Here is a 24,165-nt window from a genome sequence, read left to right on the forward strand (position 1 = left end):
CAAAAGACAACAGTTGTTTTAGAATAGATAATGGCTAAAAGAGTCCATAAGATCAATGACAAGAGATTTTTGATCTTAAACAAATGTCATATGATTGCAGAAAGTCTTTGTACATACTAAATTTATAAGAATTATTCTTAATATGATGAACAAAAAGATCAAAGAACATGCTTGATTGAACTTCATTAAGAAAGGTTGAATCAACAATTAGTGTTGATCCATTCCTCAAAGATGAAAATACTTTGGCTTCTAGAGAATTGTTCTTTGTTGATTAAAAGTTATGTCTTATTTTTTTGGTACAAGTTAAGAATGTCCAAAAAGAGTATTTAACAAACCTTATCGTTTTATAAATCAATAAGCAATTTTGAAATCAAATCTTGATAAAGACATTCTTTAATGGACTTGGAAATAATTCCTAATATGTGTTGATATAAAATATTCAAGATTCTTGTATTCTTTATACATGATGTCTACATTAGAAGTGCCTTTTAGATAATAAAACCATTTTTAAAATCATTCTATGATTGAAAAAAACTCTTTATTATAGATCTTATAATTGATCTTGGCTAGCAAAAATTTCTTGAAATAAAAAGCTACAAGTGGAACTTCTCATCATTCATTAGATGTTAAAAAATAATTGGTGCAATTATAAATCTAAAAGACATGACATTATATTTAAAATATCTATATCTAATTCAAAAAAAAATCTTCTATTTATCTCTTTCTTTGATGCATACAAGGTTATATGTTCTATATAGATCTATTTTTTCATAGATGTTTGGTTGATTGAGTTGATGAAGAAATTTGAAAATCAAAGATAAAAGATACCTATGCTTGATGGTAATCTTATTGAGTCTTCAATAGTCCATACATATTTGTAATGATCCATCTTTCTTCTTTATAAATAAGATGGGAGTACCTAATAGAGATTTAAAATAGCATATGAATTTTTTTGGCAAATTTTTAACAATATATTCTTTGAAAGCAACTAATTTTTTTTGTAATAAGCTATAAATTAGTCCAAATGGTGGTTGAACTCTTTCTTGAAGATTAGTTGAATAATCATATAGTCAATGCTTTGGAAGGATATTTAGATTTTTTTTCTCAAAAACTTCTTCATAATCTTGGTATTGATTTGAAATAATAGTTATAGTCTTTCTACCATGAAAAATAGATGTGGCTTATATAATAAAAGGTGACCCTTCTTTTATAGCATGCATGAAAGCTCTTCCACCTACTAGTAAAGATTTGATTGTATTAGATTTATGGATTTTTATTTGATTAATAGAATCTTAGATTAAACTACAAAAAAAAAAAATTTACAAGAAATCAAGTCTATTTGAGGATTGTAGTTCTATAGGCACAATAATTATAAAATAACTAGATTGGATGGAGATTTAATAACATTAAATATTATTGAGCAATTTTGACCATTAATTATTATATCTATTTTATTTTTTAAATTTTTTTTATGGATAATATCTTTAAAAGACAACAAATCATCATCTATTATTTCTATATGTAAAGATTTGATTTTCTTGACTAAGGATATTTCTTATTTTTTGTAGAAAATCTTTATTTACAAAACAAGTTGAAGCTCTTGAATCTAATAAAGAAAATACTTTATGATTTTTTGATTCTAAATAAACTTTTAGTGTAAAGTAAGATAAAATATTTGAAGAAAGAATAAGACCTATATTAGGTATTATATATGATTCTAGTCACATGGTCCTTATTATAGCTAGAAAAAACTGTTTTCTAACACATTGTCTTCTTTGTCAACCATGCTCCTCATTTTATGATTGAATTGCTTGTTTGGATAATATTGAACAATGTGCTTAGATTTTCTATAATATAAGTATAAACCTTTTTAATAGTGTTTAATCTTTTCTTGCTCAATAAAAGGTTTGATACATATCATGTCAATTTGCATAGTTTTTCGCCTTACAGAATTAACTTTTGTAAACTTAGAAGCCGTCGCAATGAATTAATTTATGCATCTTTAATCAAATCTTTGTTCTTGGTGTCTTTCAAAGAGTCAATTATTGCATGTAATAGTTTGAGTAATAAATTACTCTAATAAGTCTACTTTTGGCATTATCAATAATAAATAAAGTTAAAATAATAGACCTTTTCAAAAAGATATTAGACACATTAGTTAAAGTAAGTGCCTTATACAGATTGATTTTTTTCTTAAATAGACATTGTATTAAGGACACTCTACCATGAACAACTGATATGTTGATTTTATTTTTAATTTGAGAGTCTAATAAGTAGATCATTGATTTATATTTCAGTATAGATGGCTGATTAATCATGCATAATGTAAAGCATATGAATAGCTTGTACAAGAGCTAAACACAAAATTAAATACAATGAGTACTTGGATGTTGAGATAAAAATTATTTGTAAGTAACTCTGACCTATCTACTACTATACCTTTATAACTTGTATTATTAATAAAGTGATGGTAATTGGTATCACTATTAAATTTATTATTTGTTCAATGGATAATTAGATGAAAGAAAGACTTACATGTGCATGCAATGAAACATAGAAAATTATGTGAATTATAAGGAATATGATATAGATTTGAAAGAAATACTAAGACATCTATATTGGAAGGATCAAGTTTGAAAAAAAAACTTGTAGATGATTTTCAAATTCTTAAGAATCAAGAGTTAGATTCTTTTAATTCTAAGGTAAGGAAATCTCTACTACATATTGAAGATATTGTATTAATCAAATATTTAGTTTCATAAATCTTATAATAAAAATACATTAATACCTTTGTTTTTTTACTACTACTAAGATTCAAGCAAATTCTAACATTCTATAAAACTTCTTCTAAGTAGTGTTTGATTTCATAAAATAATTTTATAAATTAATGCTATCTGATTGAAATTGTGAGGCTCTTGTTTCAAAGCTTTACTACATAAAAAATACTAAAAGCTTTACTTATCAAAGTTTTTATGGTAGAAATATTCTTACATTAATGCTCTAATGAACTTATTACTATCATTCACTAGTATAAAGTCTACATAATCTTTGTTATAATCTTGCATAGCAAGAATAGAAGCTCATATTTGAAGTTGTCTTATATGTGATATATTATAATTTTAGAAATCTCTCTAAGCCTTGATTATTTATCTATGATGACTATTTATACTAACTATACAAAGAAAAGAAAATAACCTCAAGCTGAGATACTATTATTTTGATAGCAACATAAATAATGAAGTTGTGGAATGTTGCAGCTACTTTGGCTTTAGAAGATGCCTTTTTAAACCTTATCAAATCTATAAACCAAATATAAGCAACCAAAAGAAAATAAAGATAATAGCTAAATAAAAAATATAAAAGAAATGTTCCTATAATACTATGAATTACCATTAAAAATAAATCAAATTCTGTTTTGAAAAGGAGCAAAGATAAATGTAATTGTAATTTTTAAATCTTCATTTATTCCACCACAACTCTATGGTGCAATTTTAGATGATTCTATCTTCTATTACTTATCATTGTATTAATAAGGAATCTCAAGGATTTGAAATTTGAAACTAAGTCCCAATATCAACTTCAATAAAAATCAAACGTATGCATATTGATATAAATCTGTAAAAATGATTTAAATGAAGAAACATTGAAATAAAAAAATCATTACAATTAAAACATCTAGAAGAGATCCTACAGCTATTGAAGATTTGAAAAAAAATGCTTACTACTCTCTTTTTATACAATATGCTCCAAAATCTATATAACAAAAAGAAATCTATAACATCGATAAAATTCATTGAGAGAAATAGAAAGAATAAGAGAAAGGTATGGCACCACTATGGCCATGGAAGTAGACACCCACTTAGTACACTATTTCAACAAGCTCTCGCTTTGCACACCTTTTTCTAGCCGAGTCCATTTATACCATTATCAAATTCTTGTGGCTTCACTAGTTCTATATACACAATTGCTAACTGTAGCTTGCAAATTGTCTTCTTATTATTATATCTAGCTATTCTGCAATATATATACATACATATAAACCATTACCACTCTCTTTGTCACATTATTTTGAAAAGCACAATTCTAATCAATGATCACAATTCCTTAGGTTGAATCTATATAAGTTTATTTGTTGAATCCATTTTGAGGCATTAAAAATTCTAGAAATAAAGTGAAAATGAATAAAGAGAGTCTTTAATATTTTAAGAATATCTCTCTAAAAATTGGTGGAAGTGTTAAATATATAGATTTTTATTTTTGATAGTTGAAAGATTGAGTTGATTTTTTTTTTCTTTACTTTTGACAAAAATGATGAGACATACAACCAATCACAAAAGATTTTTATCTCTTCTTTTTTTTCTCCTAAGCTATCTTATATAATAGATTATTATTATTATTATTATTATTATTATTATCATTATTTATTATACTTTTAGTAATTTTCATTAGAAGCAAGTTAAAACGTGATGCATAAACTATAAGCCTTATAGTCTTTAGAAAGCTTCTATGAGATCTTTTAGCTTGCTAATAAATATAAAAGAAAAGAAAAAATGAGGCCATTTTTAGTCTTTTCAATATCTTTTTTATATTCTAATTTTGATTTAAGATTAAAATATTTCTTTATAATTAAAAATAATAATTTTAATTTATTATTTTTTAAAAATTATTTATTATTTATTTATATTCTCTCTTTTAAAGATACAAGAATATATAATATTTTTAGAATTCTATCCTCATTTATGTTCTTGACAAGTTTCTCATTCGACATATAAGATAATCTTTCATATTATTAAAATTTTAAATTTTAAAAATATAATTTTTATAAAATTACATTTAAATTTTTTTAATGGTTTTAATAGTTTTTCTTATAAGGCTATAACAACACTTCTTCTTGCTTAGTAATATCATTAATATAAATATATAAAATAAATTAAAAAAATATTAATTGAATATAATTTTAAAAAATTTTTACACATCAATCTACCAATAATCTTAATTTTTTTGATTGTGATCTTAATATTCCTTATTTTCATGTAATTTTATTTATTTATTTATTTATTTTTTAAACTCATATCATGTATCAAAGATATAAAAATATGTCAATCTTAAGCTAAAAGTTTTTAGACTTAAAAAAAATAGTACAATAATATTATCATGTATTATTGACTATTGATATAGATGCATATATTAATGGTTACTAAGAAAATAAAATATTTCTTTAATCTTTAAATATTTATTGAATTTATTTTCATAAATTTTATAATAAAAAAGCATTAAGATTAAAGTCTAAATTTATTTCTTGTGTTTTTAGCTTTAATGTTTATATTTAAACAATAAAGTATTTTTTTTAAGATCAAGATATTATAACAAAGGTTACATAGATTTCATTTTGCTAATCATCAATATCCATCATTATAAATATTAGAATTAAGAAATAATTTTTTTTATACAGAAGTAATAAAACTATGATTGCACTAGAATAAATGATTTATAATTAAGTTTTTAATGTAATAAAATCTTTGTTGTCATTGATAGCAAATATTACATTTGTGACAACAAAATTATAGTTTTTATGTTAAAATATCAATTTAAATATGAATGGTATTTAAATACTAACAATAAATAAATATTTTAATATTATGAGTCTTTCTAAAGCTTTGTATTGAAATATGTGTAGTAAAATATAAGCTCTAAATTTTCTTGTGTATGCATTCTAATGATCATGATATTATTTATTTTTTATATATGTTGTAAGTATCTTTTTTAAAAAATAGAATGTTTTATAAATAGATCTTATATATATTCTTAAGATGTACTTGTCCAATACAATTTCTTTAAAAAATCTCTAATTTTTAAAGATATTGGATTAAAGAATCTAGCCTTAGAATTCATTCAATTTTCATTTTAGACAATAACTTCTTTGTAATCAACACATTTAGTAGTTGTTTATGATATTTTAATAACAATACATAAAACATAGAAGTTTTTCTTACTAAAGTAGCAAATTCAATCCACTTTAATAAATTTTCTTTTATTTTTTTATAGTTTATTTATTCTTCATGTCTTTATTTAAGGTAATAAGTTTCTTTTTATTATTATATTTAAAAAATACTATATTAATAATAATAATAAAAAACTTATATAAATCATTGTATTATATTGGTACTTTTATTTAAAATATTCATGTTAGATATGTTATATCCAATGTAAATATATTCAAAAATTAATTTGAATTAATACAAAAAATATTACAAATTACTTGTCATAATATATTATTAATTTCCATTATTAGATTTGGATAGAGCTTATATTTCTTACCTAACTCATTGTAGAAACAAAATTTTTTCTATTATTATTTCTTACATATCAATCTTCTTCAATAAAATCACCATACTATATTTTAAAGAATATATGCTATTTGCTTGCTATTCTTTATACTCAACGTTTTTCTAAGATTTTTTAAATCTATAATATCCATTTATTAAATCTTTGTATTGTTTTTGTTTTTGTTTTGTTTTTTTTTGTTTTTTTTTTTTTTTTCTAATGTAGGTCCTAAAATGTAAAAACTCTATGATGTGGCATTTACATTCATATGTTAAAAAAATATATTCCATGATAACTAAAATATCCCAAGTGATCAAATTACATCCTTTGGACACTCTACATATAAGACATTGATAAGATTCCATTATTATATCTTTGCAAACCTCCTTAAAAGCAAAGACACCACAACTGACCACATTGCTATTTTTTTTGCAATTGCTATGTTTACTCAAACAATATCTACTAAGATATTTTATGAGTTAGCAATTTGATCCTACATATACATTTATCTCCTTCTCTTTCTCTCTCTACATTTTTTTCATCTCTACATCCATAATTCAACTTCTACACTTTATTGGAATAGATGAATCTTTGTAATAAAGATTGTTTAATAACAATCAATTTATTTCCAACTTTTCTACAATAAATAAAAATATTTTCTTATTAGGATATATATTTGTATAGATTCATATAGACAATTGAACATATAAATTTGGAATTACAATTATTTATTATATGCCATTGTGTTACCAAATGAAGTACATATATCATCAGAAACTAATTATTGTTTATTTAGCTATTATCAAGTTTGTTTGTAAGGACATTTTAATTAATTACTTTAAATATCCAATTAAAAAGATGTAAAGTTTGAAAAAAAGGAGTAGAAGTCCAATCCAATTTTTGTAAGATATAAAAGGCAACTTGGTTTATAACAACTGGGTTTATAACAACGTTTTCTTTTCGAAAATATACACAAGAGGCAAGGAAACACTCAACTTGCAACAAACACAACAATCATTCCCTCATCTATATAAAACAAAATCGAGAACGTAGACAAAAAAGAATTTGGACGTGTAAATAAGAGATGATGATTAAGGTGGATTTTTTTACTACCTTGTAACACACCATTTGGACAATTGAAGGCATAGTGTTTATCACACCAAACAGCAAACAATGCAGTGAAGAATGCATCTGTTGTAATGGACTTCTCTTTTTCCCTTTCCATTCTACTCTATCGTCAGGTTTCCGGCATGACACTCAATAATCAGATGAAGCAATCACAATAGTTTATGAAGCTCTGAAAAAGGAATGACAAACTGCATCCAAGCAAGCTGGAGGAATCTTAGTCTACTCCCTTCGACGAATCCAGAAGGGATGAAGAATTCAAACACCTGGTAACAGTGAGAGTGCGTTTCCTTCGATCCTTCAAGGGGCTGGAGGAGAGGTGATGCAAATCCCAATTCAAATGAGAGAGACTAAGAAACAAGAGCTGTTGCTAAACCATATAGAGGAGTTAGAATAAAAGCTTACGACAAAATTTTGCCTTGCTAGAAAGGCCACAGAAGAAGAGACTTAAGTAAGTCTAATCAAAGAGAGAGAATCCCATGTCTTCATCACAATTTACCTGGGCGACACCAGAGCTAGGAGTGGTAATGGAGAAGCTAGAGGAGACAGCGCCGGATCCAGCGGAGGTCAAGACCAAGTTAGAGAGCTTCCTTTGGAGCTCCCAGGTGGAAGCAGAGCTGGCCTAAAGGTCGGTTTCGCCACCGTGCTGCTTAGCACTCCATGTTTCACCTGATTTCTTGACGATGAAAGTGAAAACGGCCATAGTTACAGGTAAATTACCAAAGCTCGCACACGTGATGTATGGTGATTGAGATGCTAACAACCTGAATATGCACAATTTGAAAAGGAACTGACCATTGCAGAGACCTAAGATTTAAGGGAGAAGATGAAATCTAGGGTTCCAACCTCCAAAACTCGAACTCCGGAAAGACGACAGTAACTGGCACAAGCCGATCCTGTGCGGCATGGCTGGGTATAATCTGCATTTTAATTTAAGTCACGGATATTGCCTAGGTAATAGCTGGGTGTTGTTACGAGAACATCACAACAAATCTGTTGGGTTCCCGATGTGGTCACTACTTGATAAGAGAATAAGGATTGTGCTGCAAGCTCAATTTGATAGCAATTTGTTAGAATTTTAGGTTTTGTGATCGTTGGGCTGGAGACATTAGTCGGTGGGGGGGGGGGGAAGATGGGCTGTCAGTTAAAGAGAAGGTCATTTCGGCAACTGTAGGAAGCCCCGTTGGATTGTGGTGGCTTGAAAGGTCGACGGGCTGTTTTGAAAGGCTTCGCGATGATGCGCGGTGTTTGGTTGGGCAGCGCTACTAGGCAGAGTCTGTTCCCTTCCTTACCTTTATACCAATTTCCGGCTCCTCCCTGTCGGGTGCAATGCTGCGCTGCTGTGGACGCTAAGAAACTGGTGGACCTGGAGTACGCAGAGCTTGAGCTAAATGATATCCAAGTTTGTTTTCTTAGTTTCCTAATATACTCTTGTCTTATGGGATCTAATTCTTTTCTGTTTGGTTCTGGAGATGTACTAATATCAGCTCGGGATCTATTGAAAATGTCAAGTGGTTTCATTTTGAGTTGCTTACTTGTCGACAGAAGCCTCCACTTAAACTTCATTGACAAAGTGGTGGCCCAGTTGATGAGATTTATGGGAGAAGTAGGGATAAGGGGTTGTGCTCTCATGAGTCTATGCGGCGGCATTCGCACCGAACAGTGTGCAATTTGAATTGGGTCGCTTCAAGTGTGTGTAAGGTTGCTCTGTCGAATTGGAGGATTTAACGTATTCTTTTGTGGTTTTTGGAAGAGCAGGTTGGAGGGGTGAGGGTACGACAGCATGCGAATCCTTTCAGGGCGACTTTTACGGTCTGCACCGCATCCTCTTGATTAACTATGTTATGCTTACTTACTTCTAGGATAATTAACTTGCAGATTTTTCAGTGAACTAGAGATATGATTCTCTGCATAGTGGTTACATTTTTGATACAGCTACTTGTATTTGTCGCTATATCTGCAGTGATTGGTTATTTATTATTTGAAGAAGGTCGGCATATGTCTTTTGTTTATCATTGCCTGTTGGCTTTCACATACAGACTCCTATAGTGCCTCCAACTTGGGAAACCGAATTTGCCGACCCAACTTTACCTCTTCATGTGGACATCGGCTGTGGTATGTGGTATCTAAAGCTTGCTATAAATTTATCGCATTAGAATTCTTAGCACATTCAAGAAACTGAAAATTCTTGGCATAAACTGTGATTGTCCGATTTTTTTGAAATAATTTTGTTGTTGAGGACCTCTTTAGAACAGTAATCAATTATGCATGGTGTTTGTCTTTCCAATAAGGTCGGTTGAGGGGGTTATTTCACCACATATTCCGGTTGTGGAAACTGAAGGTTGCTCTTCTTAATTCCCGAATGATAGATGAGTTTCCATCTTAATAATTTTTGACATACTTGCAGCAAGCGGTAGACTTTTGATGCTCTTGGCAAAGAGGAATGTGGGATCCTGCAACTACCTGGGCATAGACATACGTGAGAAGGTGTAGATCATCTTGAAGTTCGTATGAACTTATTCACAAAGTCGACATACTGCTGACTGCTCTTGATTGTGTTAACTATGTTATCACTAGAAGTGCACGAAGCTAGAGATTATTGTTGAAGATTGTTGCTGTTACACTACTGGATGTCACTATGCTTGCCGAATCGTCAATCATTTATCAGTGTACGATGCAATAATTCACAAGAGCCACTTTCACATTCTAATATTACTGAAGAAATAGACCGAATAGTAGCTTGGATGTCATGGTTTAATCCTCTCGGTACTACCTTTTGCAGTTATTGCAGCGGTCAACAAAATGGGCTCAGGAGCTTGGTCTTACAAACATGTAAGTAAGCCCTTCTAGTCTAATTTTGCTCGTTTTGGATTTTATTCGTTGACACTAAAATGAGGTTAGATTATCAAATGACAAGCATCCCTCGAATTTGAGATCCTGTCTTGACTAGATAGAGTGTTGCAAAGTATAACAAGCGAGTTTATGCGTCATTTCCACGCCACGACCAAATTTGGTTTATTTCTGTCAATTTTTTTTTGTGCTGACTACCGTTGCTGTCCTGGTTGTAGACATTACATGGTCGCAAATGCAACGTTATCCCTGGATGCAATATTGATGAAATACCCTGGTCCACTTAGGCTTATTTCAATACTGGTAAGGTATTTCATTTTGCTTATACTTGAGCTGTTAGGAACTTGTAGTCATACTGCTTGACAGTCAATCGGTACACTTAGCAAGATATCTGTTCTGTGTGGCAGTCGTATAAGGCGGCATGCAGAAGTTTCTTGATTGAATAGACGTTAAAATGATCAAAAGGTGACGAGGCCACCAACCTGATTACTTTACTTATGGATCCTAATTTCCTGATGTACAGTGTCCAGATCCTCATTTTAAGCAAAAGCATCGAAAGAGACGGATAGTGCAGAAGACTTTGCTTGAAGCTCTTGAGAAACATCTCCCACCTGATGGTCAGGTGGGACATACTCGTGCTTACTAATTTTTTTCTTTAGAACTATTTTTTTATGAATGAACATGTATCCTATTTTTAGAACCTGCTATCCCACTTCCATAACCTAGAATTGATTGAGCAGGTATTTGTTCAATCTGACATTGAAGAAGTGGCCGAGGATATGAGAGACCAATTTGATGAGAACGTGAAGTTCACTCGTGTGCACCCATGTGGGTCGGATATGTGCGATTCTGAGGGCTGGTTATTAGAAAGCCCTCTTGGGATTGCAACTGAGAGGGAAATCCATGCTGTTGCAAATGGAGGAAGAATTTTCAGACAGCTGTTTCAACACGTATGAGGAAGATCCAAATTGTGCTTGTGAGGTCTTGTTCTTCAATTGCTTTGATGTCAAGTATTCACGTGACTTAATGAAATTTCCATATGATTTAGATATGGCACTCAACACCGTGACTTGAGTTTGAGTAAAAATAATTTAGTATTTTTGTTACAAGTGCAAGTGAGAATTGTTTTTTTAATTCCCTTTTTGAATGGTACTTAGTCAGTAACCTAAAAAAATCTTATCTGTTTGTAAGTTGGAAGACTTTCCAATCTACATACCTGATTGACAAGCATTGTTGACCTTCAAGTTTTTGTAGATAATGTGAAATGTTGAATGAACACACTAACGTTGAAGTTTTCACTGGTTGGTTTTGAAGATTCAGAAGGATCATGTTTTACACTAATTTGGTTGAAATTTATATTCTTTTTATTTTCTTTTCTTTGTAGTTTGTGTGTGATAGGTTTGTACTTTTCTGGTTTGACCTATTTACCAAGTCTACTTCAAAAAATGAATATTTGTAAATTAATTTTTTTAAATACTTTTATTTGAAATGACAATGTTATTTGTGTAAGTGAGCAACATTTGGAACCATTGTAAATATTTGGATGTACTTGTTCTTTACTTCTGGAATTTGATTTGAAGATACAATTTTTAATAATTCATTTGTAGAATTTTAAATTTAAATTCACTATAAAACATCCTTTTATTTCTTACAAGATTTTATTAAACAAATTTTTATTTAGTTCATTTTTTGAGAAATAGAAATAACTTTCTATATCATAAAAATTCATGTTTTTGCAGTTGAAAATTAAAAGTCCACACTATTCTGTTGAAGAATTTGTAAATTCTTTACATAATAGTTTAGACATAAAGATTTAATATAATAGGTTTAATTTTTTTGATAAATTCTGTAATATGGTTATTGTTTGCTTAAATTTATATGTTTTTTTACCAATTTTTAAAAAGTAATATCAAGTTATATATGTCATATAATTATTAATTATTAATTATAATTTTTATATTAATAAATATATATATATTTAATAATATCATTGATTTTATGTGTATTAGATGTCTCTTAAAAGCTTGTCAAAGTTTCAAAACAAGAAGAAAAATAGGAAGAAAAAAAAAAAAATCTCAAATGTTCAAATATCTCTCTTTGGCAATTTTAGTACCCTTTAGAGTTGTTCATTGTTTGTTTGGGGGTAGATGAGTGGTACAAGTATTAAAGATATGAATTACTATAAAATTCTAAAAATGACAATATACTCTTATATCACCAAAAGAGAGAAAGTAGACAACTATTTTTTAATCCTATAACTATTTTTTATAGGATTAAAACTAAAATACCTATCACCAAATGCAAAAGGACTAGGAAGCGACTTTTCATGTCCCCACTTTTGATGGAAATTCAAGCACAGAACAACAAAAATCACGAATCATGGCAGACATATTGCTGCATCAAACTACGTCTGGCAATTTGCTCACTGTACGCCTCAGTTTCCACCTATAACAGCCTGGTGAGATGGACCCTTGCCAACATCTTTGGATGGAGCAATAAAATCCTAATCTGAGACACTTCGCCCAGTAGTCAGTGACTACTAGGTAAGCACAAATGGTCGAGCATGTAATTAGTTTACCTCTGTTTGCTGAGGATTCTTCAATGCTCTGCAAAGTCAATGCCATACTCTACATTCAGTACTTGCATTGGTTCATGTCAATCAAAGTTAAAAAAAGCCCATTAAAATAACTGGAGTAAGCATTGAACTACTCAAAAATGACAAGAAACCAGAAAAGGGGGACTAGCTGTGGAAGGTGCAACTTTTCATCATGAACGCGGGTATGAACATCACTCACTGGTTTGAGCAGACGATCAGCGTTGAGGTACCATCCCACCATGAACTTCAGTCACTGCTTCACTCACTAGGTACACACCCTCTCCAGTTTAGTTGATCTGTAAACTATGTGAGTGTATCTGTCGAGTCCTACACGCTAATGTATAGAGGAGAGCGAGAGAGCGAGAGAAAGAGAGACTGTACCCAAGGAGGCGATGGGTAGGATAGATTTGCACCCAATTCAAAGCCATTCCTCGAACCGACGTCAACATGGACAAAGATCTGCGATGGCTAGATAAGGCTTTCGTGGTGGGCCTCCGCAGGGAAACACATGTAAAGCATCCGGCGAAGTTATATCCTCCAACACGATAAGTGATGAAGGTATCCGCAGCACAAAAATCTCCTTGCTTGACATACGTTGCTGAAGCAACAGTATTAGCACGTTTGTAAAGTGAATCAACGGTGTAATTAGGCACTTGAAGATAAAGACTGTTGTGAATATGTGAACGAGTGTGTCATTAGAGTTGCCATAAGACGAGAACATTAACCAGATCCTGTATCGGCACACGTAGCACGATAAACATGCGGTGGGCTACCTGTAGAAGGTCATGTTCGAGTACGACGTGATGGAGTTCTGCACATTGGAAATGACCAAACCCCCAACGGAGATGGTATCAAGGATTAGGGCTAGGACTTAAGTTTCGCGAACATGCAGCTTGATTACTTGCTCCCTACCATTCACCTCCACTGCTCTGATGACCATATGTTTTACTGCCTACCTTGCTTGACACATCATCTTTTCTTAGATCCACTTTTCAATACAAGAATTGTCTAATCCTTACGGTTTCCCAAAGCCTGAACAATTTCCAACTCCGAGCGAATCCATTTCTGTTGGGTTCCTTGGTTTACATACTTTCCTCAAACATGCTGCTCGTGCCTATGCTCTTTCCCAGCAAAATGGGACCAACCGAATCGTAAGGCAAGCTGTGGTGATGTTCAGGATACGAAACTTCATGATGCTGTTGGATGCAAAAATTAGATTCTAAGTCAAACAGAGCACAGGTACGTCTTCACATGCTTCACGAACTAATTCCGTCATACTCTGACCTGAAACCCTAAGTCTTAAAACTCCAAAACACACAATTCCATGCATTCGGACGCCCTCAGCCAGTGAGAGAGATCTAGCGATTCCCATTCTGTCAAAATATTTACCTTCTTAGAACTTGCAGATTTATACTATTTTTATGAAATTTGAATCCACCACCACGTGATGTAACTTGCAGGTTAAGACACCTGGCACCACCACATGTATCAACTCTGTCAGCTGTCTCTTAGTGTCGTAATGGCTCCAATGACATGTTTCTATCCAAACTGGAGCTTTCTATTGAGGAGCAGCAAAACCATTTTCTACCGAGGCCCCCACCTACTCTACTCTACAGCACAAGTAATCGATTCCTGGGAAGCTTTCTTCGAACTCGAGTGGGCTCGCAAACTGTTAAAAATCACAGTCGACGAGAGACGGAATCTACAGGAAAAGCCTCTCATCCATCGACACCTCACGGCCTGACCTCCATCTCCAAAAGTTGGAAAGATCACACCACCAGGAACGCCTCCGATAGCCGGCCCTGGATGGTATTTTCTCACAGGCAATCGGTGCAAGCACATTACTTGTAACCCAAGAATGCCCAAAGGACTTAGGCTGACCATGTCTGGCAAGAGTCTCTCCGTGTCCTCTTGCATCCGAGCGGTGGGATCTTAAATGACGGATACCTGGCGTGGGTTATAACGCTTGGGATAGGCCTCGAGTCTGGAGGGCAGCCGACCTGACGGTAATCATTCAAGGCAAGGGAAAGATAGGGAGATGTGGTGGTTGAGATGAAACTGAGTGGACTGTGCGTGAGGCCAGTTTACGCCATCTTTGCAATTGATATCTGCGTGAATTCTTAATCGATCTTTTTGAATTTCAGCTCTCGAAATTGCAGCGTCGTGGTGGTTCTTTGGATTGGTGAGCAGAGTAGCGACTTGGCACTAGGGTTCGGAATCCTCCAACTTTTCTTGCTGTGGCGTTGCGTGAACTGTTGCAGCCCCTGCTCCAGGTTGGTTGCAGTCACTGGGTGCTTGCCATCGTGCTTCTCATCCAGCTACTTAAGGATGGCAAAAGGGTGTGAATGATTTGTCGATTTTCGTGGATCACATGCGAATTCATCTGTATTCTTTTAAATTTCTTGCACTGATCACTGCTCTTTTTCTCGCTGCACTGCGCTTAGATGTAGTCAGGTGAATCTGTTTCGCACCCAAAGCCAGAATTGTGCATCGCTGTTAACTTTCAGCTGGCAATGTTCACCAGCCAGCTAGGTTGCATTGTTCAAATGACGAAGTTTTCTGGTGGTCCATTCGGAAGAAGCTGCTTGTAGAGAGTTAATGTGGACCACTTCACCTGCTCTCCGTACCCGACGTCCACCCGCTTTGGTGGTGCAGCCAAATACCTTTAATGGCAGCTACGTGAACGTGATCATCATTTAACCCATTAAACCGCGAAACTGAGTATGTGAAGTATTTCGGCGGTGTTACGGTTGTAGGCGTTGCGTAAGTGACATTAGGACTTAGTTTGAGAGCGTGAACTACTATTGATGGCGTCAACAAGCCATTGGTTGGTTCTGGTAGCCTCAATATGGCTGCAGGCGTGCTCTGGTACTGGGTATTTATTTGGAAGCATTTCACCGGTGATTAAAACCACTTTAGACTTCAATCAGAAGCAACTTAACCGACTGGGGGTTGCTAAGGACATCGGGGATAGTGGTGGCCTTCTGGCAGGTTTCTTGTGCGATTGGCTGCCTCCATGGGGCCTCATTTTGGTGGGTACGCTACAGAATTTAATCGGCTATGGTTGGCTTTGGCTGATTGTAATCGGTCGAGTCCCACAACCTCCCTTCATCGTGGTATGTTGCCTCGTCTTCGGACTTTTTAGTCGCCAATGTGTTCTATCTGATCGCAAATCCCGTGTATGCTCTTTGCTTAAACATTCTTGTCTAGGACAGCAAACCATTTGCCAATTTGACGTAGCAGACTACCAGTCTAATGAATCTTTTTAAGGCAGTCCCTGATGTGGCTATTGGTGATGATGACATGCATCCTGCGCGTCGGTTTACAGGTCTGCTTACTGATATGTGTTGGAACGAATGGAGAGACCTTCTTCAACACAGCAGCTCTGGTGTCATCTGTTCGCACCTTCTCGACTTACAGGGGTCCCGTTGTGGGAATTTTGAAAGGATTTGCTGGTCTGGGTGGCGCTATTTTCACATGCGTATACACAGCTCTGTATGCTCCCGACCAAGCGTCTTTCATTTTATTATTAGTTATAGGTCCGACGCTAGTTGCAATCTTGTCCATGCTTGTGATCCGCCCAATTCCCTACGTAGCAGAGGATAGTGCTATTCAAGACAAGAAGTTCAAATTCCTATACGGCATCTGTATGATACTGGCCATATATCTGCTGTCTATCATCATCGTACAGGATAGCTCTGTAAAAAGTACAAATTTGGATCGTGTTTTTGCAATCGGATTGTTCACGATCCTTGCGTTGCCGTTAGTCCTCGTTATCCCTACTACCCTCGGCAAAGACTTATCTGATCCCGACTCGAATTTCCAAGACCAAGTCAGCCAACTGAGAGCTCCTCTTCTTGAGGATGTGGAGATTGAAGCTGCAGCTGGTAGTAAAAATGATGCCACAACTGGAAGCAGTGGCAGTGGGAAGATTCCAGGACAAAGTGTAGATGCCCAGCCTTCTCATTTCAAAGACCAAGATTCCCTCCTCTTTAGTGAACTGGAAGACGAAAAGGAAACATGGCCGGAGACTGTCAGGCGTGATCGGCTGCGCCGTGCTAGCTCCCGTTTGTATCGTGCTGTAGCTGAAGGGGCCGTCAAGCTGAAGCGGAAACGGAAGGGACCTCATAGAGGCGAAGACTTCACATTGCGGCAGGCATTGGTGAAGGCAGATTTCTGGTTGCTATTCTTCGGGCTTTGGTGTGGTGCTGGGTCAGGTTTGATGGTGATTGATAATTTGGGGCAAATCTCCCAGTCTCTGGGGTACAAAGACCCTCATATCTTTGTTGCCCTGATTAGCATTTGGAACTTCCTCGGTCGCCTTGGTGCTGGTTACGTCTCTGAAGTGATTGCCAGGTATGTGTCTCGATTGCATCCAATTTCTAAGTATCATCGTTGTATCACAGTTGATTACTTGTCGATTGCTTGTACACGAGTTACACTCAGAGAAGAGGTTCAGAAATGAAGTATGTCTAACAACAGGTGAGTTTTTTTGGGTTGATATTTCAGAGAGCATGCGTTGCCGAGACCAATTCTGCTGGCTGCAGCGCAAGCAGTGATGGCTATAGGTCACGCCTCACTGGCTGTGGGCATCCCAGGAGCGTTGTATGCCGGTTCATTGCTAGTGGGGATGGGTTATGGCGCTCACTGGGCCGTTGCCCCTGCCACTGCTTCAGAGCTCTTTGGGTTGAAGAGTTTCGGCCTGCTGTACAATTTTCTCTCCATGGCTATGCCAGCAGGTTCTCTTGTGTTTTCAGGGCTTATTGCTGGGACTCTTTACGATCGGGAGGCCCAGAAGCAGGAAGGTGGTATTGCTCCACCAGAGGTGGATGCTTTAAGATGCGAAGGAGCTGTGTGTTTTCGGATGTCTCTCCTTATAATGACTGGAGTGTGCTTGGTTGGTGTAATTCTCAACGTCATCCTTATCTCGCGTACACAGCGCGTGTACACAACATTGTATGGAAAGCAGCGTGATGAGGCAGCAGATAATAAACCTCGGACCAAAATTACCACTATTGAGGAATAGATTGTACGATTATAGGTTATTAGTAATTGTTGCTTAGTTCTAGTAAACAACGCTCCCGTCTATTTCTATTGCAGGTGACAGTTTCACTTGCATTTAGCAATCTCCTAGTTAGAATTGTTGTGTCGGAAATCTGACAATTATTTTCGTAATCAGATGCTACATTATAGCATTACCTTCGAGTAGAGTCGACTTGACATGTTTACATAGTTGCAAACCGAGATAATTTATGTGGTTTACATATTCCAGTAATTTCTTTTGCTGCAAGTCTCTTATAATTGTGCTGACGTTCTGTCAACTAATTTCTTGTAGAACAAAGCTTTTCAGAAGGTACACACCTGACGTGAGTGTTATAAATTTGATACTAATCTATAAAGACGAATACAGATGACAGCCAAACATCTAATAGTTTTTGAATGTTCGCAATCAGTGATGTGTAGAAAACCTTGTTGAAGTTAATCCATACGTTCAAGTGCCAGCATGGGTTAATTGCTTAACCAAAAAGTGATTTGGCTAGTTTCCCAATCCCAGATCGTACGTTTCGGTACAACACTCAAACCTTAGATCAGACGACCATCACAGCCTACGTCGCTTGCAATATTGTTATTTCCTTTCCATTCATAGATTTTTATAAACAATTTAAAACTTGACTGAATTATAATGATCACAAACATGTGCAGTGCAAACTCAGAATCTTCATTTAGTTTCATGAGCAAAAGAATGAGTGATTATTGGAGAATGAACTTTCCTTCTTGACGTGTTTCCAAGTACAAGAACATCGAGCCATGTATACTTTGCAAGAATATCATTCTATTAAAAAGACTTATCACGCGCACAACTAAGTCTTTCATAAGCAATGTGTTCTAACCTTTGTAAGTAGAGTAAGAAATTCTACATCCGATAGAGGGACTTCATCCACCATGCCTCAACACGATCCGTGTTATCCGAGTTTGAACCACTTCCTCCATCGCTAACCCCCGAAACCTGTTAAATTTCGTGCACAATGCTTACATTGTAGCCCTCGATCAATGCATGCTGCATGAGCTCCTTCCCAAGCTCCTCGCTCGTCTCTTTTGTTCGACACAGAACCTAAAATATGATCCAACACGTCAGCTTGCAACTCGAACAAGACAGACACTAACCACAAATATCAAATGTAACTACTAACATGTGCAGATTGTGACTTAGACAAGATCCCCGAGAACTATATAGCCACGAGCACAAGTCCTTTTCTCCTCCCAAATCTGCTACAAAACTGACACAACCTCTTCTTCAAGAACCTGCTGCAGGATAAGGGTGGGTCGTCGACCTGCACAAGTCCATGGCCTTTTCCTCTGCTGCTTTTGTCGTCCTTATTTGATTTACTTGACAAAGGCGCTTGCTCGCTACTCCAGCTCCCAAGTGCAGTTGTCTCCTCCACTTTCAGGAACTGCTAGAAACTTCGGGGTGCAGCATCAAGGGTCGCGAGAGCAGAAGAAGAGAGGCTGCTCTGGAAGTGGGTGAGGTGCCAACATTTTGAAGAGTCCGTTGGCTCACCGACGTTGATCCACGCGGGGGGGAGGCGGTAGGAGTCCGATCAGCTTACGCTTCTGAGAACGGCGATCATGCAGCGAGAAAAAGTTCAGAAAACGGCGCTAATTTGCAATCCGCTGGATCGTAGTGCGTCGACTGAAGTGGCAGTTGTGCCATGTTCGCTGGGGCGACGTTTCATCGTTTTTGAGGAAAGTCTGTGGTTGCCTTTTAAAGAATACTCAATCGATAACGATTTGGGTTGAAGATGGGTGTGCAAAACTGCAAGCAATAAACCAATCGCAAGGTTCACAAACAGAATGAAATGATACTGGAAATGAGCATGTGAAGCAATAGTTGAAGTGTGGCACAACCGGTCGAAGAACGTAGTTACAATAAGTCTTGTCAATCAAGGAGTGTTGAGAGTTAGAACCACACAAACAATGTGGTGAGTTGCAACCAGGTGCGAATATGACATGTAATCTACAAAGACTCGTTCCACGTGAAAGCTCCGTGTCGGGGTCTGGCAGGCGAAGAAAAGGTGGAGAGTGAAGGGGGGAGAGTGGTGTGTCAGGGTCTGTGTGTGTGTGTGAGAGAGTGGTCGAGTTGCCCGTCAGAACGCTCTCCGGCCATCACCGCTCCCGGGAATGAGGGGGCGGGACGTTCATCTGGCAGGCTGGGGTCGGACCCCGCGAGGGGGCCACTGGACACCAACCCGCGGCAATCGCGCTCAGGCCGGAGAGCCCTGAAGCATCGTCCGGGGTGAAGGTCTTGTCTATGTTGGAGAACACAGATCAGATGTACGCACTATAGAACAGATCCTGTTCAAGTATAGTCGTGCCAGACCGGCTCCACCCCCACCTCCATATACCGGCCTTCCCCTTCCACCGCAACGGCTATGGTGCAACTCCACCTCCCCTGCCCCGCACTCACTCAATAGTATCCATCCATCACTTGCATTCACTTGAAGTTTTATGTTTCGTTCCCCTTCTAAGAAATCTATCGATACAGAGGTTTTGTGTTTTTATTTTTATTTCTCTTTTGTACATGCTAACACTTTCTTTCCATGCTTAATTTAACTAGGAGTAAGTCATCTTTTACTACTTGCTCATCTATACATCTATACGTATTATTTTATCCAATACTCTAGATCTTATGTGCATGGACACGTTTTGTATTTCTTCCTTGTGTTCTACATGAACAATCATCTAATATATATATATATATATATATTTTTTTGATGTTACATTGCTTGGATTTTTATGGTATTAGAGCAATGTTGGCAAAGACCTCTATTAGCATATGGAAATTTCATAATACAAATAGAATAAAATATTTATATATATATATATACTTTTTAAAATATTCTTTCATAAAGTAATAACATATTATTATGTATTTGGTTCTTGTAATAATACTTGATTTTTTTATTTAAATTATTATAAATAATTTTATTTAACTTATAAAAAAATTGACAAATTTTGACTATAAAATTTTATAGAAGATTCTTTAATTCTACTGCATCTATTATTACAATAGATAGGTCCACATATTTAACCTCAATTAATGAGGTTGTTGTCATTGCATGCTTTTTAAAAGCCTTTATGATAAAAAAAATCCTTTAAACATAAAAACCAAATATATTATCAATCTATTGTAAATAAGTAAGATCAATCTTTTTTGAATTTTCTTTTCTTTTATCTTCTATAATTTTTTCTTCTTTTTGACTTCCAATAGATTTTAATAAAGCTATTCAATTCTATATTGGAGATATTCTTATAGAAAATGAAATAACTATAGGTACTCCAAACTGAACAAACAAGGTGTTTGGCAACTCAAAGGTACTTAGAATGACTATTGCAAACTTAAAAGAAAGTAGAGAGTCTTAAACTAAGTCTAAACCATAAGAGGACAGTTGATTAGACAATAAATGGCTTCAGTCTAACCTCTATATATACTAGTATAAAAATAATCTAATTGAAACTTGTTAAGTATCAAAGACATGAATCTAAAAAAATGAAATCTTCAATATTTTCTTTAAGTCACTCAAAAAGACTAGAAAATCATTCAAAGATGGTAATATATTGAACTAAATTGACTATTGCTAAAGACAAAAAGCTTAAAAAGTCTTGAAACAATACTAAGGACTAATAACGTATTGGCAAGAGTGAAGAAGGCTTCACTCTTGCCTTCATATATACTATCTAACTAAGAGCTATGTAGTGATGTTCTATAGGACCTCCAAATCACGTTGACTTTATTAAATACATATTTAAACTTGCAAGACAATTTTTTTATATATGCACCATATTTTTAACTTGTTTCATAAGCTACTAATATGTGTGACACACGGTTAATTTGTTAACTAAATTTCTAACCTATTGGGATGGATATATATTTAGTATAATTATTATCTAGATAATATGAATAGGTAGAAGTAGGTAAAAGTAGATTAATTTTATAATACTTTCTAGAATAGCTTCCTAAAAGCTTCTTAGATTTTGTTTTGACTTTACATATATTTATAGTTGATTAATAGGTCAAAAACTTAATTAACAAGCTAACCACGTACCATATGTATTGGTAGCTTGTGGAATAAGCTAATGATGTGGTGCCTATATAGGAAAACTTGCCTTATAAGTCAAGATACGTTTCATACAAAGTCAACATATTTTTGGAGGTCCTATAGAATGTCGCCACATAGATCCTAAATAGATAGTATATATAGAGGCAAGAATGAAGTCTTCTTCACTCTTGTCAATCTTTTTCTAACTTCTAGTCTAGATTCAAGATTTTCTAGTTTTTTTGTCTTTTCAAAATAGCCATTCAAGTTTCTTTTTAATATACATACTTCTTTATTTCTATTTTGTTAGTTTTCTTTTGACATGGATTTTATAGATTTTTGAATCTTCTTTCAATTCATGTCATTGACAGATTGATAAGAGTGTACTTATAATGTTAGAGCTTTGTCTTTTTTTAATTTAGAGTGAATTATCTTTTTTTTCTTGATAAGACATAAGCATATTAGAAGTTGCGGATTACCCTCTTTTAAGTTGATATTATTCTTAGTATTTTCTTTGTTCTCAAGTTCTTTCTTTTTCTTATCTTGAGTAATATTAGAGGTTTTTTTTAAAAATATTATCATGGTAGAGCTTCTTGAAATGAAAAGTGCAATGGTACAAATACAAGAACAATTGAGAGAGTTGATGCTTGCAATGCATTAACTTATTTTATCACGACTAAGAGCAACAAAAGTAGCAGGAATAAAGATACAGATATGATTGGTATTGCTTCAACATCTACATCAAATCACATCCCTTCTCCTATAGTAGAACACCCTTCTAGTGTTAAAGAATCTAGAGTTGCCTTATTTGAGAAGTTTGATGGTACAAGATCTAAATTTCAAGGATTTATCAATCAAGTATAACTTGTGATTGAACTTCAATCCCAAAGCTATTCAATGTTAGAATCACAAGCTAGATTTATTGGTACACTTTTTTTAGATTTGGCATTATCATGATTTTTATCTTTTTTTGAATGACAAGATTCAATATTAGATAATCTAGAGGTTTTTTTGGTAGAATTTCAATCCATACATAAAAAGTATGATGCAATTTGTATTGCAACCAATAAGATTTGTATCTTGCAACAAGATAATTGATTAGTGATATCATATGCTTCACAATTTTGATAACTAGCGACTAATGTCAAGTAAGATGATGTTGCTTTTATCAACCAATTTCTCTATAAATTACAATATAAGGTAAAAAAATTGATGTTCAACTTACTTGATCTTTAGACATTAAGTCAAGTAATTGTCTTTGCTATAAAGTGTGATAATTGGCTTTTTGAGTTTCAATTTGAGAATTACGCAAGAGAACCTTCACGTTATTATATTTTAATGACAACACCAATAACCTCAATCTTAACATTTGGAGGTGGAAGACATACAAATCAATGTAGTACATTTTAAACTTCTTATAAAATAAGAAAAGACTCATCATTGTCAAGAAGGACTATATTTATATTGTAGAGAAGCTAAATTCAGTGCTAACATTGTCTAAAAAAATGACTCAACTACAAAATAAAGAATACGACTATCAAAGATGAAAAAATGTCAATAAAAATATTTGTAGAGCTGCAATAGGAATTGTGCAGCTAAAATCTTATACAAATAAAGGTCCTATTCTTGCCTCAAAATCTTCTCTTTATTTTACAATTGATGTACATTTAGGACCTAATGATTGCAAAGCCTCTGCCTTGGTAGATTCAAGAGCCTCAACTTGTTTCTTATATGAAGAGTTTTTTAAAAGCCATAAAATATTATTAGTACAAAAAACTAAACTAGTACATGTAGAAGTCATAGATGGCCATCTATTATCTTCTAGAGATATTATTCATGAAATACTTTCTATAGATGTAGTAATAAATGTTCATAATAGTTGCATAATTTTTAACATAATTAGGTCTCCATTTAATTCAATCATTTTAGATTTAACATGGCTAGAAATATATAATCCTCTAATAGATTGATTTTCTTATAAACTTAACTTTCTTTAGAGCATTATTAAGAGTTTTATAGAAAGCCATGAGTCTAATATAGCCAAATCCGTATTTGAAGGCACAAAAGCTTTCTTGCATGTTACAAAAGAAGGATCGTCTTTTGTTATTTATGTCACATCCATTTTTAATGATGGAAAGATTTCAAGTGGCATTCCAAGTCAATATCAAGATTTTT

The 24,165-nt window shown here is 34.2% G+C and overlaps 2 protein-coding genes, 2 long non-coding RNA genes and 1 other non-coding gene across 10 annotated transcripts; 2 read left to right on the top strand and 3 right to left on the bottom strand.

Annotated features, from left to right (window-relative positions):
• Positions 1-8,307: 8,307 nt before the first annotated feature.
• LOC112295792 (uncharacterized) lies at positions 8,308-11,360 on the top strand. Its single transcript, XM_024547740.3, has 8 exons — positions 8,308-8,851; positions 9,208-9,261; positions 9,489-9,564; positions 9,857-9,936; positions 10,232-10,281; positions 10,518-10,602; positions 10,823-10,921; positions 11,040-11,360. Exons 1-8 carry the CDS (start codon positions 8,684-8,686, stop codon positions 11,253-11,255), a joined length of 828 nt encoding a protein of 275 aa, XP_024403508.1. The 5' UTR covers positions 8,308-8,683; the 3' UTR covers positions 11,256-11,360.
• Positions 11,361-12,451: 1,091 nt separating this feature from the next.
• Positions 12,452-14,812, bottom strand: LOC149987351 (uncharacterized). Of its 3 annotated transcripts, none has more exons than XR_016498421.1 (3): positions 14,641-14,812; positions 13,095-14,365; positions 12,452-12,905 (listed from the first exon to the last, which is right to left on the bottom strand). It is a non-coding gene; the product is annotated as an uncharacterized LOC149987351 (long non-coding RNA). The 3 variants fall into 3 exon arrangements; XR_016498423.1 differs by lacking the exon at positions 14,641-14,812 and having other exon boundaries at positions 13,095-13,493; positions 13,669-14,611; XR_016498422.1 differs by lacking the exon at positions 14,641-14,812 and having other exon boundaries at positions 13,095-13,160; positions 13,277-14,611.
• On the top strand, positions 14,751-18,170 carry LOC112296030 (protein NUCLEAR FUSION DEFECTIVE 4). Of its 4 annotated transcripts, none has more exons than XM_090244538.1 (5): positions 14,751-14,914; positions 15,040-15,168; positions 15,340-16,011; positions 16,224-17,251; positions 17,405-18,170. In XM_090244538.1, the coding sequence occupies exons 3-5, from the start codon at positions 15,703-15,705 to the stop codon at positions 17,919-17,921; spliced, it is 1,854 nt and encodes a 617-aa protein (XP_090100664.1). In that variant the 5' UTR covers positions 14,751-14,914; positions 15,040-15,168; positions 15,340-15,702; the 3' UTR covers positions 17,922-18,170. The 4 variants fall into 4 exon arrangements, with proteins under 4 accessions (XP_090100664.1, XP_024403876.1, XP_024403875.1 ...); XM_024548108.3 differs by having other exon boundaries at positions 15,420-16,011; XM_024548107.3 differs by having other exon boundaries at positions 14,751-14,901.
• Positions 18,171-18,617: 447 nt separating this feature from the next.
• Positions 18,618-20,333, bottom strand: LOC149987352 (uncharacterized). Its single transcript, XR_016498713.1, has 2 exons — positions 19,228-20,333; positions 18,618-19,007 (listed from the first exon to the last, which is right to left on the bottom strand). It is a non-coding gene; the product is annotated as an uncharacterized LOC149987352 (long non-coding RNA).
• On the bottom strand, positions 20,035-20,266 carry LOC112272887 (small nucleolar RNA U3). The gene has a single exon (XR_002966834.1). It is a non-coding gene; the product is annotated as a small nucleolar RNA U3 (small nucleolar RNA).
• Positions 20,334-24,165: the final 3,832 nt, after the last annotated feature.

The sequence above is a fragment of the Physcomitrium patens genome, chromosome 19 (assembly GCF_059467195.1).
Source record: "Physcomitrium patens ecotype Gransden chromosome 19, ASM5946719v1, whole genome shotgun sequence".
NCBI lineage: Eukaryota > Viridiplantae > Streptophyta > Bryopsida > Funariales > Funariaceae > Physcomitrium > Physcomitrium patens.

Excerpts from the sequence above, each read along its gene's own strand:
- LOC112295792 (XM_024547740.3), top strand. The coding sequence starts at position 8,684 with ATGATGCGCGGTGTTTGGTTGGGCAGCGCTACTAGGCAGAGTCTGTTC. Across the intron at positions 9,565-9,856 it reads TCATGTGGACATCGGCTGTG|CAAGCGGTAGACTTTTGATG; the intron begins GTATGTGGTATC and ends ACATACTTGCAG. Across the intron at positions 10,922-11,039 it reads ATCTCCCACCTGATGGTCAG|GTATTTGTTCAATCTGACAT; the intron begins GTGGGACATACT and ends TTGATTGAGCAG.
- LOC112296030 (XM_090244538.1), top strand. The coding sequence starts at position 15,703 with ATGGCGTCAACAAGCCATTGGTTGGTTCTGGTAGCCTCAATATGGCTG. Across the intron at positions 16,012-16,223 it reads CACAACCTCCCTTCATCGTG|GTCTGCTTACTGATATGTGT; the intron begins GTATGTTGCCTC and ends GTCGGTTTACAG. Across the intron at positions 17,252-17,404 it reads GTCTCTGAAGTGATTGCCAG|AGAGCATGCGTTGCCGAGAC; the intron begins GTATGTGTCTCG and ends TTGATATTTCAG.